The sequence below is a fragment of the Eptesicus fuscus genome, chromosome 22 (genome assembly GCF_027574615.1).
Source record: "Eptesicus fuscus isolate TK198812 chromosome 22, DD_ASM_mEF_20220401, whole genome shotgun sequence".
Classification (NCBI taxonomy): Eukaryota; Metazoa; Chordata; class Mammalia; order Chiroptera; family Vespertilionidae; genus Eptesicus; species Eptesicus fuscus.
The window spans coordinates 19,243,636-19,258,773 of NC_072494.1; the positions used below are offsets into that span (position 1 = coordinate 19,243,636).

General features: G+C 39.5%; 1 protein-coding gene across 1 annotated transcript in view; it reads right to left on the reverse strand.

Annotated features, from left to right (window-relative positions):
• Window positions 1-15,138, reverse strand: part of SLC9C2 (solute carrier family 9 member C2 (putative)) — a gene marked incomplete at its 5' end in the record, with an annotated part of 49,115 nt that overhangs the window by 20,042 nt on the left and 13,935 nt on the right. Inside the window, 9 exons of the mRNA XM_054712258.1 lie at window positions 373-571; window positions 2,519-2,638; window positions 3,712-3,809; window positions 6,716-6,826; window positions 7,329-7,495; window positions 8,924-9,005; window positions 10,692-10,860; window positions 12,633-12,776; window positions 14,755-14,854. Of these exons, the coding sequence (XP_054568233.1) occupies window positions 373-571; window positions 2,519-2,638; window positions 3,712-3,809; window positions 6,716-6,826; window positions 7,329-7,495; window positions 8,924-9,005; window positions 10,692-10,860; window positions 12,633-12,776; window positions 14,755-14,854 (1,190 nt within the window). The remainder of the gene's footprint in view (window positions 1-372; window positions 572-2,518; window positions 2,639-3,711; window positions 3,810-6,715; window positions 6,827-7,328; window positions 7,496-8,923; window positions 9,006-10,691; window positions 10,861-12,632; window positions 12,777-14,754; window positions 14,855-15,138) is intronic.

Here is a 15,138-nt window from a genome sequence, read left to right on the forward strand (position 1 = left end):
CTTTTCTTTTGAAGTAAAACATAGTTCTCCTGATGAGGACCTAGCAAACCCAGTTTGTTTGTATTTACTCATTTATTTTTTGCATCATTACAGAGAAAAATTGAGGGAAACATCCTGTCTGAACTTTCAATTCTTGGCACTTGACCTTTGAAAGTCTGTTCACTTTATGATAGTTGCCATATTTGCTATCCAAAACTGTGGCTATTATACTGATTTCATTATTAAACCCAGAAAATTAAAAAAGATTACTAAAATTCTAGGATTCTATCAACTGTTAGAGCAAGTGGCTTCTAGTATCAAGTTATTTCAAAAGTAAATTCACAATATCTGAATTGTTCTTTTTATAGGATATATTTCTATTTAAAGCAGTACCTTCAATGCTGACTGTAATACATATAAAAATACAAAATAGTAGTTTACTAATATCAGAGACGTCTCATTTAACTTTCTTGCCACTGAACATAAATGAATTATCATAGGATAAATGTACATTAATGATATAATATGTCCTGCATAGTCAAATTCTTCTGAAAATACAATGTGATATATAAATAACAGAAATTTATTATTCCTGAAAAAAAAGAGAGATCAAGTAAAATGTTAGATCACTTTCAAAGTATAACAAGATGTAAAGTTCAAAGTATAAGTAATATAAAATAATAGATAAGCAAAAATCTAAAACATACTTTCTATATATAAAAATCATAGTGGAGAAATAAAACTTTAGCTCTTATTAATCTATCTCAGTCATAGAAAGTATTTTTTAAAATCAAGGTGAATGTACATAGGAAACAGTGCAAAGATTTAAACATTGAAAACAAAATTAGAGAAGAAAGTAGCATTGTTTAAAATTAAGGACAGGGTCCAGTTGAGGTGACTCAGTGGCTGAGCGTTGGCCTATGAACCAGGAGGTCACAGTTTGATTCCCTGTCAGGGCACATGCCCAGGTTGTAGGCTCAATCCCCAGTGTGGGGCTTGCAGGAGGCAGCCGATCAATGATTCTCTCTCATCATTAATGTTTTTATCTCTCTCTCCCTCTTCCTTCCTCTCTGAAATTAATAAATATTCTATATAATAAAAGGCTAATATGCAAATCGACCCAACTACAGAACAACCAGTCACTATGATGTGCACTGACCACCAGAGGCTCAACGCAGGAGTTGCCCCCTGGTGGTCAGTGTGCTCTCACAGGGGGAACGCCGCTCAGCCAGAAGCTGGGCTCACGGCTGGTGAGCACAGCGACAGTGGCAGGAGCCTCTCCCACCTCCATGGCAGTGCTAAGGATGTCCGACTGACAGCTTAGGTCTGCTCCTAAGGGACATCCCCTGAGGGCTCCTGGACAGGGAGAGGGTGCAGGCCGGGTTGAGGGAACCCCACCCCTCCACCCCCCACCCCAAATGCACGAATTTCATGCACCAGGTCTCTAGTATATATATAGAAAAATATAAAAATTAAATTAAGAACAGGAAAAATATTCTATTCAATAAACATTATGTATTTAAAAAATTTTTCCCAGTCCATCTAAAGTGGAGCCTAACAAAAAGAGGTTAACTGTGTATATGTCAAGACTTTAGGGTTTTAATTTTTTATATTTCTCTTTAAACTTAATAAATGAAAAAAATTGTCCAAATTTGTTATGAAAGGTATGTTATCCACTTAAATTTAGTAGTGTCACCCACCCAGGCCGGTGTGGTTCAGTGGTAGAGCGTTGGCCTGTGCACTGCAGGGTCGCAGGTTCAATTCCCCGTCAAGGGCACATGCCTGGGTTGCAGGTTTGTTTCCAGCTTTTGGGAGGCAACCAGTCTCCCCTCCTCTCGTGTCTCTCTCTCTCCCCCCGCCCTTCCACTCTCTCTAAAAAATCAATGAGAAAAAAATATCCTCAGGTGAGATTAACAAACAAACAAAATTTAGTAGTGTCAGTGTTCCCAGTATCTTCTTGTTTTGACATTGTCTATTAGTAGAAAAACCTTGTCTTCCTGCTCTGACAAATCTACCAGTTCACAACTTATGTAAGAGTCTACCCAAGTTAAGTAAAATCTGTATCTTGTGATACTTTGGAAAGTTGGTTATAGGATGATTAGTGCCATGTGGTGTTTTTCCTAATTACAGACATCAAGAGAGCCACCCTACGGCACAGATGAAATTAAGTAGAGAGCTTTAGTCCACATGTCTGGTATTTCTCACCCCAGCTTGGTGTTAAGCCCAGGAAAATACCAGAAGAATATGTGAGCAAACTCGGTATGAAGTATGACTCTAAGACATGGCAGATAAAACTTGAAGAAGCCAAACCTGACCATCCTCTGCTTCTTCCTGCCCCTCTCTCCTGGAGAAGTCAGGATCTGCTGAAACACAATGGCGAAAGGCAAGCAAGCACTCTGCTTGGTCGCCACTCAGCCAGTAGCAGTTGACCATAATGTCAGTGTGTTTTTTAAATAAGAAAAACCAAAGTAATGTATTCTGATGATGTAAAAAGGTCAGATTGTCAAGTATATTGCTATGAACGGTTCACAATACTTACCCATATGGAATAAAAAGTGTCGTATCTTTATGATATTCCAAGATAGTTAAAATTTTTTTAAACTTTATAAGCCAACTTCTAGCTTTTACATAAGTTGAAACATCATAAATACTCATGAATCTAAGAGAGAAACATATGCATATGTTAAAAGAAACAGTAAGCGCTAGCTGTCCTTGGGGCAGTAGTCAGCAAACTGCAGCTCGAGAGCCACATGCAGCTCACGAGCCGCGGTTTGCCGCTCTGTTGACTAATGAGTTTGCCGACCACTGCCTTGGGGTAATCTAAAAGGAAAAGTTATACTCCATGTAATGTGGGTTTATTAAGCATGCTGAGGGCCGAGCCTCTGTATCCATCCACCGACCACTCATGGTCATGGGACAGGAACATACTTAGCATCAGACTCATGCTATGTCTGTTCCTGGAACCATTCCTGACCTGAGTACAACATAATTAAGACTTCTCCAGACCAATTCTTTGGGGTTCGGAATCAAGCTTCCCTTTGTCATGCCTTGCTAGCCCAAACCTCTACAGGTCCTGCAGGCCCTAGCTTTCCCAAACTTTATCTAGGAACTGACTCCAGATCTCCCAGTTAGATTACCAGGCTGCTAGACTGACAGCTGTCACCCAGATGGAATCCCCTATCATTGTTGCCCTGCAGCTATGTCTTGAACCATCCATTAGCTCCTGTTTGCCAGTACGGTGACCAGGATCAATGTATCTCTGAGATTCTGAGCCTTTCCCACCAGGTTTAATTGCATCTATCAGCTGGGTCAATTCCTCCAGAGTCTGCTCCAACTCCTGGAGTGTCTAATAGCAGGCTCCAGGCTTCCCTCCCTCTCCTAGCCAGCAATTTAGTGAATTTGATATAAAGACAAAATAATTATAATAGTAATTGAAACTATCTGGGTGCTCTTTCGTGACTCTCCTAGTCTGTAATTTAATTACATTGTAGTCAGATCTTCCTTCCAAATCTCCTAATGTCACCAATCTTCAGAGAGGGAACTGTAAACAACTCAAACAGGAAATAGACACATGGATGGATGGATGGATGGATGGATGGATGGATGGATGGACAGGTAGATGGATGAGATAATTAGATTGATCAATCAGGACATTTAACTCTCAGTTCATTCATTCCTTATCACAAATCCATTCAATTTTAGAAATATCAGTTAAATAAATACTATACTTACTTTCCTTGGATGGGACAATAGCTTTTGGTTGCACCAATTAATATTCGAGCTGCCTCTGTATCAAGGATTCCATCCTGACATTGTTTTTCAAAGCTACTCTAAACATACAATTTTAAATAAAAATTACAAAGGATCAAAACATAAGTGCAGTGAATTCTGCTTAATCTTTATATAGCCCTCACTATTATTATTGAACTCATTACAATGAAAGTATTCTTTTACCAAAAAATGCTATAGCAGGAAATACTTTTTATTCAATTTAAGTATTTACTAAATATTCTGTTTTTGCAAAGTGCTGTTCGGGATGTTTTAAAAGGTACAAAGGTTCCTAGCTTCAGGAAACTCAAAATTTGTACTGTTCGAAGAGTTTACTTTAGTAATACAAACAGGATTAGTAGCATCATCTTTCTACAGCAGCATAGATGATACAAGGGTAACTACCCCACAAAGAACTACCAATAGATAAAAGTAAACTGTCCTTTTTTAAAAACTTTTTTTCCCCAGGCTTATTGAGATATAAGTGACATATACTATTATGTAAGTTTTAAATGTACATGATGATTTGAAACACATATATATTACAAGGTAATTACCACAATAAGATTAGAACACATTTATCACCTCACTTAATCACAACTTTTTGTGTGTAGTGAGAATATGTAAGATCCACTCTCTTGGCACCTTTCAAGTATATGATGCAGTATTTTTTTTAAATATGTTTTATTGATTTTTTTAGAGAGGAAAGGAGAGGGAGAGAGGGATAGAAACATCAATGATGAGAGAGAATCATTGATTGGCTGCCTCTTGCATGCCCCCTACTGGAGATCAAGCCCGCAACCCAGGCATGTGCCCTTGGCCGGAATCGAACCTGGGTCCTTTCAGTCCGCAGACTGACGCTCTATCCATTGAGCCAAACCGGCTAGGGCTATGATGCAGTATTTTTTAACTGTAGTCACTATACTGTACATTAGGCTCCCCAGAACTTACTCATTTTATAATGGGACGTTTCCACTTTGACCAACATCTTCCCATGGTAGTGACCTTCTTTTTCTCTTGTGACCAATTTTGACTTAAAGTCTGATGTACGCATAGCCACTCCTGCTCCCTTTTGGTTACCATTACATGAATTATCTTTTTCCAATCCTTCACTTTCAGCCTATGTGTGCATTTAAAGCTTAAAGAGTCTCTTAAAAGCAGCACATAGTTGGATATTATTTTTTGTTTTGTTTTTAAATCCATTCAGCCACTCTGTCTTTTACATGTAAGGTTATTATTGATAGATAATTATAAAATTTATCTTCTCTTTTTTCTTTTTCTTAATCCTTACCGAGGACATGTTTATTAACTTTAGGGAGAGAGAGAAAAACATCCATTGGCTGCCTCCTGTATGTGCTCTGACCAGGAATTGAACCTGCAATGTAGGATGTGCCCCACCCGGGAATCAAATCTGCAACCCTTTCGGTTTACGGAGGACACTCCAACCAACTGAGCCTCCTGCCCAGCCCTTTTGTCTTCTCAAGCTGTCTCCCTTTGTTATTGATTTTTGTAGTGGTTTTCTTCCATTCCTTTCTCTTTATGTACTCTACATTTTTTTCTGTGTGACTACCCTGAGGCTTACCTAAAAAATAGATATACTAGACTGTATTCTTATGTCACTCCTCACCCCCAAAAAATGTCAAGAGAGAAGTCCTACCTTTTAGTTGCCATGGATATATTAAACTTGGAGGTTAAAGTTACCTCCTGGGACTACTTCCTTCCTCACTAAACTTCCTCATATGCTGATCATGTACTCTTGCCTTATAAATGTACCCATTGCTTCTACTCATTGTTCATAATGTATTCATTGTAGAAGCTGCAAATATTCCCAAGGCCTAGGCTTTAGAACATTCCCCAAATCATTTTTCCCGCATTTTATTAATCAAAACAAGAGCAGCCCAAATTCAATGTGACAAGAGCAGCCCAAATTCAATGAGAGGAAGTCACTGGATAAGAGACTTCCCAACTCTGAGAAGGACATATCCATTACTTGCAGTGTGTGAACTTTATTGGAATCCAATTTAAAAATATAAACTAAAAATACACATTGGTCACATTTATCAGACAATTGGAAATTTGATCATTGACTTGATATTTGATGCTATTAAGATATTACTAATTTTAGGTCAATATATTATTTTTTACTATACTTTTTAAAAAGATTTTAAAATTTAGAGATACATACTAAAATATTTACAGATGAAATGATATGATATCAAAATACTGTGGAAGGTGGGGGAGTGAATGAAGGTGGGAATGGGGTAGGGTTGGTCCTGTGTGGATGGGTTTTTAAAGATGGGTACATGGGGGTTCATGACACTATCATACCTACTTTTGTATATGTTAGAAATTTTTCATAATAATACGTTTTAAAATAAAAGTAAAAAAAGACTCTGTAAATAATGAGTATTTTAAATACTTGTAGTATTGAGTAACATTTGTCTTATTTAGAATGTAGCCCCAATTTAAAATGTGTAATTTGGTAAGTTGATTTAACTTGATTTTACCTAGTAATCTTCCTATGTTTATAGTAGAACATTTAAATATTAAGTTAGAAATATTTTAAGAGAATTTTTTATTCACTAGATTTATTTTAACTTATTAGATTTATAAGAATTAAATGATTACTTGAGAGAATTTTCTATAAAAGGAACTCAAATATTTGAGGATATTTACTTTACTAAATATGTAAATGAAATCACGCATCATTCAGACCCCCAAAAAGTGAACTATAAAAATCCACTAGACTTAAAAACAGAATGAGATTTGTTACTTGAACTTTAAAGCCTAAAGAGATTTTTAATTTTTATTTTTAACTTTCATAAATAAAGCATAAATTTAACAACCAATAGACTATCAAATGATGAAAAAAAATGTTTTTCTAGTCACCTGTAAACCATAAGTAAAAATTAAAAGCATTGCAAGAATAAAAACAAACTTAAAAGCAGATTATGTGAACAATACTAACCATTTGTATGATGGCTACATGCAATCTGGCTTCTTCTATTAAAACTTCATCAGTTGGGGACTCCTGCTCTTTTACACCAGTTGAAATGTGGTGAAACTGAATAGCATTAGACTGTGTATAGATAAAGTTAAAATAAGTGAAAATGATTAGTCACTCAGAGATTTCAATACTCATTCGGAATTGCTCAAATGAAGGACCATGTACATGTGGATAACCTCCTGCATATTGTGGCAAAGTAACTATTTATTTGGGGAGATTTAGAAGTGAAATTCTTCCCCCAAATGGTCTATGCTTGACTGCTCTTTTGCTTTTTATAATACTAATCTGGAGAGAGATCTCTCAGTTCCTGAACTGGTTGGAAGCACCAGCTTGAAAGTCCATTTATGATTATTCAATCAGCCAATTGGTGAAAACACTAATTCTCCCATATTTGCCAAATGGGTTAGATCACCAAGACAAAGTTCAAAGAAGTCTTTTCACCAAGATAGCAAAGCTAGCAAACATACCCCCTCCCAAGTTTTCTGACATTTTATTAGCAGAATTAAGTTTTTCATAATAAACTAAAGCAAGAGAGGCAGACCCGGGGAGGGAAAGAAGCCAGGCATCAACTCACAGAAATTCTGTATTTAATCTTCGTTTTTTCTTCTACTAAGGTCCAATTAACATTTGTCAAAATTTTCTCCGTTTTAAATAAAGTTATCGTGTTCTGTATTATCTCCTGGATGTGGTTAATGGCGTTTTGCATGGCCATCTGTCTTGGGAGAGAAATAACGCACAAACCTGTAACAGAGAAGGCAAGAGCTCTATAGATTGCACTGGCGACTGCGAGGGGAAGCAGGAACATTGCGCCACATAGTGAAAGCTTGGCATCACCTGCATAGCTTCGGGCAAAGACAACGTTTTGTCCAGAACTTTCCAGAAAATCACCCAACTATTTGTTTCCTTTTAGCTGTATAGCTTACCTTTATCTGACTCAAATGCTAAAGAATGTTTTATTAGTTTCCTTTCCTTCCCTCTAGCTATAGACCTGACTCGCTGTTTCAAGGCACCGCTGGGTATTTCTCCAGGTGTGGAGAACTCCGTGTGTCTTCTGGAGGGAGAAGGGCTGCTTCAACTGCAAGTTCCTGGGCTCCATTCTGCGCCAGCAGAAGCAGACTGGCCTGGGAATTTGCATTTTAACAAGTTTCCCAACTGATTCTTCTACGTAATAAAGTTTAAAGGCCACTGCAATAGACCTCTCTCAAATTCAACATCTCTGTTTCCTTGGCTGGCAAATCTACATGTCCAAAACTTGTAGCAGCTTGTATTTGCTTGAGGTATGAATGTAAAGTTATAGGTACAAGGCCCACTTACCAAAACCATGAATGTAATTAGTGAGCTGAGCCTACTTGCTCTTGCTCGAAGGTCCATCTCAGTAAAACAATTCTTTCTTCCTGATTGCACACGAAATGCCTCATAAGTGGTTTCACAATGTTTCTGTTTAACTTGATGCCTTCTCTGTGGGCACTGTGGTCAACGGTAGTGTTTGAAATTCTGGGGATTCAAAAAGGTCTGGAGGCATATCCTTGTCGGTTCTCTGGGGTCCCCTATGGTCCCAACAAAGATGCGTTTGACTATAGTTAGAAGCTTTGGATTTAAAATACCCCTGGCTGAGACCACAGTGGAAGAATTTATTCGTGTGCCTACTTACATCCTACCCATGTGATGGCGCCACAGCCCCATCTGGGAAAGTTGCTCTGGGGAAACATGAGCATACGGGGAGCAATACGTTTGAATGAATGAACATGTTGAAGATGATCTCTATCACTGGTTCCATGCTTTCTAAGAAACCGTATGCTTACTAACTTGGTTTATCCAGGGAAATTGGTATTATAAGCCCTAGCCAGTTTGACTCAGTGGATAGAACATCGGGCCCACAGACTAAAGCATCCTGGGTTCGATTCCTCCAGTCAAGGGCAGGTACCTCAGTTGCAGGCTCAATTCCTGGCCCTGGTGGGGGCACATGCAGGAGGCAACCACTCACATCGATGTTTCTCTCTCTCTGTCTCTCCCCCTCCCTTCCACTCTCTCTAAAAACTCAGTGAAAAAATATCCTCGGGTAAGGATTAACAACAACAACAATAACAAAAACCTGTCCCTACAACCCCCAACAATAATCTGTTTACATTATTTCCCCCAATTAGTTAATGAAATATAGATATACGTTACCTAATGTCCTGGCTAAATGAATCATCATGTATGAATTTATTCCCATAGTCATTAATGATAGTACTTGTACATAAAATATAAACTAAAAAACAAACAAACAAAACACACAAATAGTTAGAGCCAAAACATCAGTAAGTTCTTCAAAGGGAAACATTGTTCAGTTAACCACCAACAAAATTCTATCTTAATCCACATTTTTTAATCCTGCCTCTGATAAGTAAATTGAGGCCAAAGGTTCTTTTGTGAGCACTGCATGAGTACAATATACTAGGGCAGAAATCAGTTTTCAATCTGAAGGAGAAAACAAAGATTTCGTAGTTTCTGGGAGAGAGAAGAACCCTGGGAGGCAGCAGCCACGAAACCAGCACAGAACGGGTGGGGGAGAGACCCCAGCAACAGCAGGCAGTGGGGACCACAGGCGGGACAGGGAAGTGTGCCTACCACCAGCATTTCCTGCAACTGGACAGGAGGCTCTGCAGGAGGCAGGAGCTGTGCCAGGGTCTGGAGAGGGGCCATTCAGGAGCAGAAACACAACCACATTTGGAGTTCTTGGCTCTGCTATTTTCCCCATGTACTTTGGGGCCAGTTAAGCACTCTGAGCCTCAGTGTCCTTCACTGAAAAATGGAGTTAATAGCAATATGTCCTTCAGGTAGCATTTCCCAAGCTTGACTGGTAACAACAGAGCGCCTGGAATGCTGGTTATAGACACCAACTCCCCTTCTTCCATGCAGACTCTATTCTGTAGGTCTGGGGGGGGGGGGGGGGGGAGGGGCGGGGGCGGGGCTGCAAAAGGGATTCTTAACATCAGACAGATTTGGGAAACACTGTGAAATGATAATCAAATGTGAGTTAACATGTCATTGACTTGCTCTGAGGCCAATTTTTTGCACAAAAGAAAACTGAAGGATTTCAGATATTGGTTATTATACTTTTCCTTTGGATGGTGGAAGGGATCAAAGTCTTGGCAAAACCACAGGCTAGTTTGAACTCCAAATTAATTCCCAGACCATTCCCACAGATCTGCAGTGCGAACCTCAGTACTGTCACAAATGACGAGGTGCCCTCACGTGGTCAGCAGATGCACTAGGATCTTTGGATCTCCGCACAGATGCTGCCACCACCAGGTTGCCCATTGGCCAGCCCCTCGGGGAAGGGCTTTGAGAGAGAGTGAAAAGGAAACCAAGTTTTGTTTGTCAATACACATAATGTGCTCTTCAGCCAAAAATTTTTTAAGAAATTAACTTTTAAAAATCAGCCATAAAGACATAAATGTAATTAGATTCTTAATTAAAACATTTTTTAAATCTCTCTTCCCCTAGTTTATATTTAAGTAACATTTCAGGTTTTGCTCTAATGGCTGTAGGGATTGGACTGCTCTAGACAGGGTATTTTTTTATGCTTTCTGACAGCTATTAAACAATAGCATTTATAGGCCCAATAACATTTATTGAGCTTTTACTAAACATCCTCAATTGGAAATGGAGGCTCCACGAGTTTAGGGAACTTGCCCCAGGTCACTCAGTCTGTGAATGGCGGGCCAGGATTCGATCCCGAGTCCATCTGTCTCCCATGCCCATAATCTGTATTTGACTGTTCGTCCCTTTCACATTGCCAACATCAGTCAAGCTTCCTCTGCAGGCTCCTTTCTACTTAAAATAATGCATTTTTCCAATCTCATTTTTAAGAGGGTCAACTGTGTTACTGGGTACAATGACAAGTGCTACAAAATGAATAAATATGCATAATCATGAGACATGGTTTTCTTACCAATTCTGGTGACTCCACTTTGTGTTCAGCCAGATTATAAATATCAGGAGCCAAGAGCAAGTTAAAAACACCTTTGATACCAGACCATGCTATCACAACTCCCCATCTCCAATTATATTCATAACTTGCACGCATCAGAATAGGGCTCACTAACACAATAGTAAACAATCTGGGGAGAGAAAACACATTTTTAAAAAATATATATATTTTATTGATTTTTTACAGAGAGGAAGGGAGAGGGATAGAGAGTTAGAAACATCGATGAGAGAGAAACATCGATCAGCTGCCTCCTGCACGTGCCCGCAACCAAGGTACATGTCCTTGACCGGAATCGAACCTGGGACCCTTCAGTCCGCAAGTCGACGCTCTATCCACTGAGCCAAACCGGTTAGGGCTGCGAGGTAATTCTTCCCAGTCTTACTAAATAATCTTTCTCTAAAATCCCAGTGAGTCCAGACTAAATAGAACAACGTGTGCTATGTCCTGATAACAGACGAAGAGAGGCAGCATAACAAAGGCTCTGGAGTAGGTCTACCTGGGCTCGAATTTAGGCTTCTTTCACTAACTACATAAACTTCAGCGTGTTGTTAACCTCTCCGGGCCTCAGTTTCTCCTTCTGTAAAATGGAGATGATGGTGATGATAATTGTAGTTGCCTCAAAGGATTGTTCTGAAGGATCAATTAAATGAGACAGACAGCATTCATAGCGCTTAGAATGACGTCTTGAATGTGGCCAGCGCTCAGTGCGTTAGCAATGATTATTATGTCTTGGCCTTAGTTTGACTCATTCTCTCTGAAATGTGCTTCTCAACAAGTCTCTTATGGAAAGCCCACCCATATACTGAGGCCCCCTTCCGATGACTCTCTCCATTAAAGGCTTTCTTGTAAGTTGGAACCGTTAAGTTCCCATGGTATCTCTGATACTAAACATCGACCTTGGACAAGGTACTTTGCCTTTCTTTAGCTAGTGTCTTCATCTATAAAATAGAGATAATGATTCATATCTCCTAGTGTAAGGAAGACGAAATGAGATCACGGGTATGTAGCTGAGACAAACAGTGTGCAAAAGGCCATGTGTCTTTCCTCAACTCTCTGACCACTCTCAACTTGCACTTGAGCTCCTGTGGTGGAGAGAAAGGTGAGCTGTATCCACTACCTTCTGAGTGACAGTGACTATCTGAGTGGCATGAAGAAGCCACATTCCAAGAGGACATCCTGTAAAGTGAGCACCCTTGGCCAGGCCTATCCTGAATGGAAATAACGATGTTTCAAAGACACTGTCATAAATTCTTATGGTAGACAGGACTACCACGAGTAGGCCATGGCAGTCTAGAAAAAGCATGCTTGTTGGGGGTCAAGTTTAAATCCCAACTCTGCCTTTACAAGTTGGGTGACGCTAAGCAAGTTTTTAACCTCTCTGTGTCATCTGTGAAATGATGAAATAACACGTACCTCATTGGATTGTATTCAAATGAGTGTCCTAATGTACATGGTAACTGCTTAATAAATGGCTTTATCATAGCTAGGATGATAATTAGTGATGATGAAAGTCAACAATAATGTTAGGAGCCATTAATCTGATCCAGTGATGCTCAAACTTGAACAAGCATGTTGAAACAGTTTCCTGAATCTCATCTTCAGAAGTTCAACTCAATAAATTGGGATGGGCCCATCCATTTGCATTTCTATCAAGCTCCTGGGTTATGTGGATGCTGCTGTTCTGCCCTGCCCCTTCTCATATTACAGGTGAAATCTTGACCAGTAAATAGACACCCACATCCCTCATGGCACAGCCAGCTATGGCCAGGACCTTGACAACAATATAGGCTTCCTGACTGCACAGCCAGAGCTTTTTTTGTGCTGGAACCCACTGCTTCCCAACTGTAATTATGAGCTTGGGAACCTAAGACCAGGAAGTGAACTTTAAAATATAATTCTTACCTTACAAAATTCACTGTTATATATAAGACCAACATGAAAGCTAGTGTGTGAAATTTAAAGTAGTTGTTTTCTCCACATCCAATTAAAATGCCAAAGAAAGTGTATATTAATTGTTGGAACACAGATGAAAACATGACTAAGAACCTAGGATGAATGGAAAGGAAATCATGTTTAAGTAATGTGGTTTTTTTTAATAGTTTCCTTTTCACAAAGAAGCATGTATCATGTATCTGCCATGCTTGCCTTAGAAGAGGTCCTTGCCTCGCTCACTGTCACAATCAGCATTCCAAAGTATTCTGTGGGAACTAGAATACACCCAGTTCCATATTCCCCATGGCCCTCATCACACCAACACCTGTGGGCCTCTCGGCAAAATAATAAAAACAAGGCAGGAAAATAAGGATACCTACCCCCTACCCTGCACCCTCAGGTTAGTGATGTGGCAGTTTTGCTGAGATCAGCTGGCAGCATATCAACTGTGAGCCTGCCACAGCTACACCTGGGTCACCTTGACTTTGTGAAAGCTGACTGGATCCACCTCGATGGCCAGTGCATAACTTCTTCCTTTTCGATCTGCAAGGAGTCTCTCCTGTCTGCTCCTACTGAATTCCTAACATCCTGCACGGCTAACTCTACTTCTGTGTTCTTCACAAAACCATGCTAAGCACTGTCTCTGGAGGTGATCCTCCTCTGAATCCCTCCAGTCAGTGCCCATTACCTACACCATTTGTAAGCAGAGAAGAGCATTAAGGATCACCCAGATTGCTTCCCAAAAATTTACATGCGGGCCCCACCCACCTTCAAAGACTCTTACTGAGTAGACCAGAGCACAGAAGTTAGGGCCTGGGACTGGGCTGTGTCCATGTGGTGACACGCCTGGGGTCAGGGCCAGGTCTGACCTCTAAGGCAGATCTCAAATCTCATCTCCTCTTGGACCCTCTGTTGGGACTTTCCCCTTCAGCTGACTGGGTGAGACCCATCTAACTACCTAGGTTGCAGGCTTGATACCGGCCCTGGTTGGGGTGCATACAGAAGGCAACCAATCAATGTGTCTCTCTCAGCATTGATGTTTCTATCGCTCTCCCTCTTCCTTCCTCTCTGAAATAAAAAAATGTATATTTTTTAAAAGAACTAGAAAGGAAGGGTATGAGTGGGACTGCAAATCCCAATGCTTAATTTTCTGAAAATTTAGAAATGAAGGAATAACTGTGTAGAATACTTTTTAAAATGTCTCTACAGGACCTTAAAATATATATACCTTATATATAGTAGGATCCCAATAAACATCTAATTATTTTCACTTATTAGTTTCTTACATCAACACACCCACCACTTACCAATGAGTGTCTTCTGAGAGGGACTTATTTTCATAGCCCAAACCTAAGATACAACGTTCAGCTCATAGCAGACATTAAACGATGATTGGTTGAATAGGTAAAAGAATAAACAATTAAATAAAAAGAATAATTTATAATGATGCTGACAGACAGCACAACTGAACTCAGAAACTGTCCAAAACAAAAAGTATATGTTTTATGAATTAGTTATTCCCAAACTTCTGAACTTTAAAAGCCAATTTAAAAATGTTTGCCAACTAGAGCTATTAAAAAAGTACAATCTTCTATCACAGGACTTTCATAAAAGAAAGAACATTTTAAATACCAAAAAAAGTAGGAAGGCTATAATTTCAGAACAATGGATAGTCTTTACATTAAAGAAATAAATCTTGCCCACCTGGCATGGCTTAGTGGTTGAGCATCAACCTATGAATCAGGAGGTCACGGTTCGATTCTGGATCAGGGCACATGCCCCGGATGAGGGTTCAATCAACAGTTGGGGCACATAGGGGAGACAACCGATAGATGTTTCTCTCTCACATCAATGTTTCTCTCTCTCTCTCTCTCTCTCTCTCTCTCGCTCGCTCGCTCACTCTCGCTCTCTCTTCATCTCTTTCTAAAAATCACGCGAACATATCCTCTGGTGAGGATTTTTTTTTTTTTTTATGAAAAAGCAAAAAAAAAACGTTATGAAAAGGGAGTTTTACTAGTATCCAGGAAGTGCAGGACCACTTAAGCTCTAAATTTCTATGAGATGTATACCAAGCATACAATAGGAGACTTACTTAGTTATTATTAACTCCATCCTCGGTTTAAAGCTTAAGGAATCTAAATTCAGTCCTACAGTGATTAAAGCGACCATACCTGACAATTTTAAAAATTCCACTAGGGAGAAAAAAAATGAATAAAATTAGTTGCATTCAGATCTTCACACTGAGGTACTTTATCTCGAGTAAAGGATTGGTGGGGAACATAAGAGTAATAGTTCTTGGAAAGTTGCTTCAAGGGATTGGCCTAATCCTGTAGCTCAAGGGTCAGCAAATCCCTTCTGTAAAGGACCAGATGATAAGCAGTCTTGGCGGGTCACGTGGTCCCTGTTGAAACTACTCAACTCAGCTGTTGTAGTACATAAACTGCCACAGGGAACTTGTAAATGAGTAAGTGTCCAA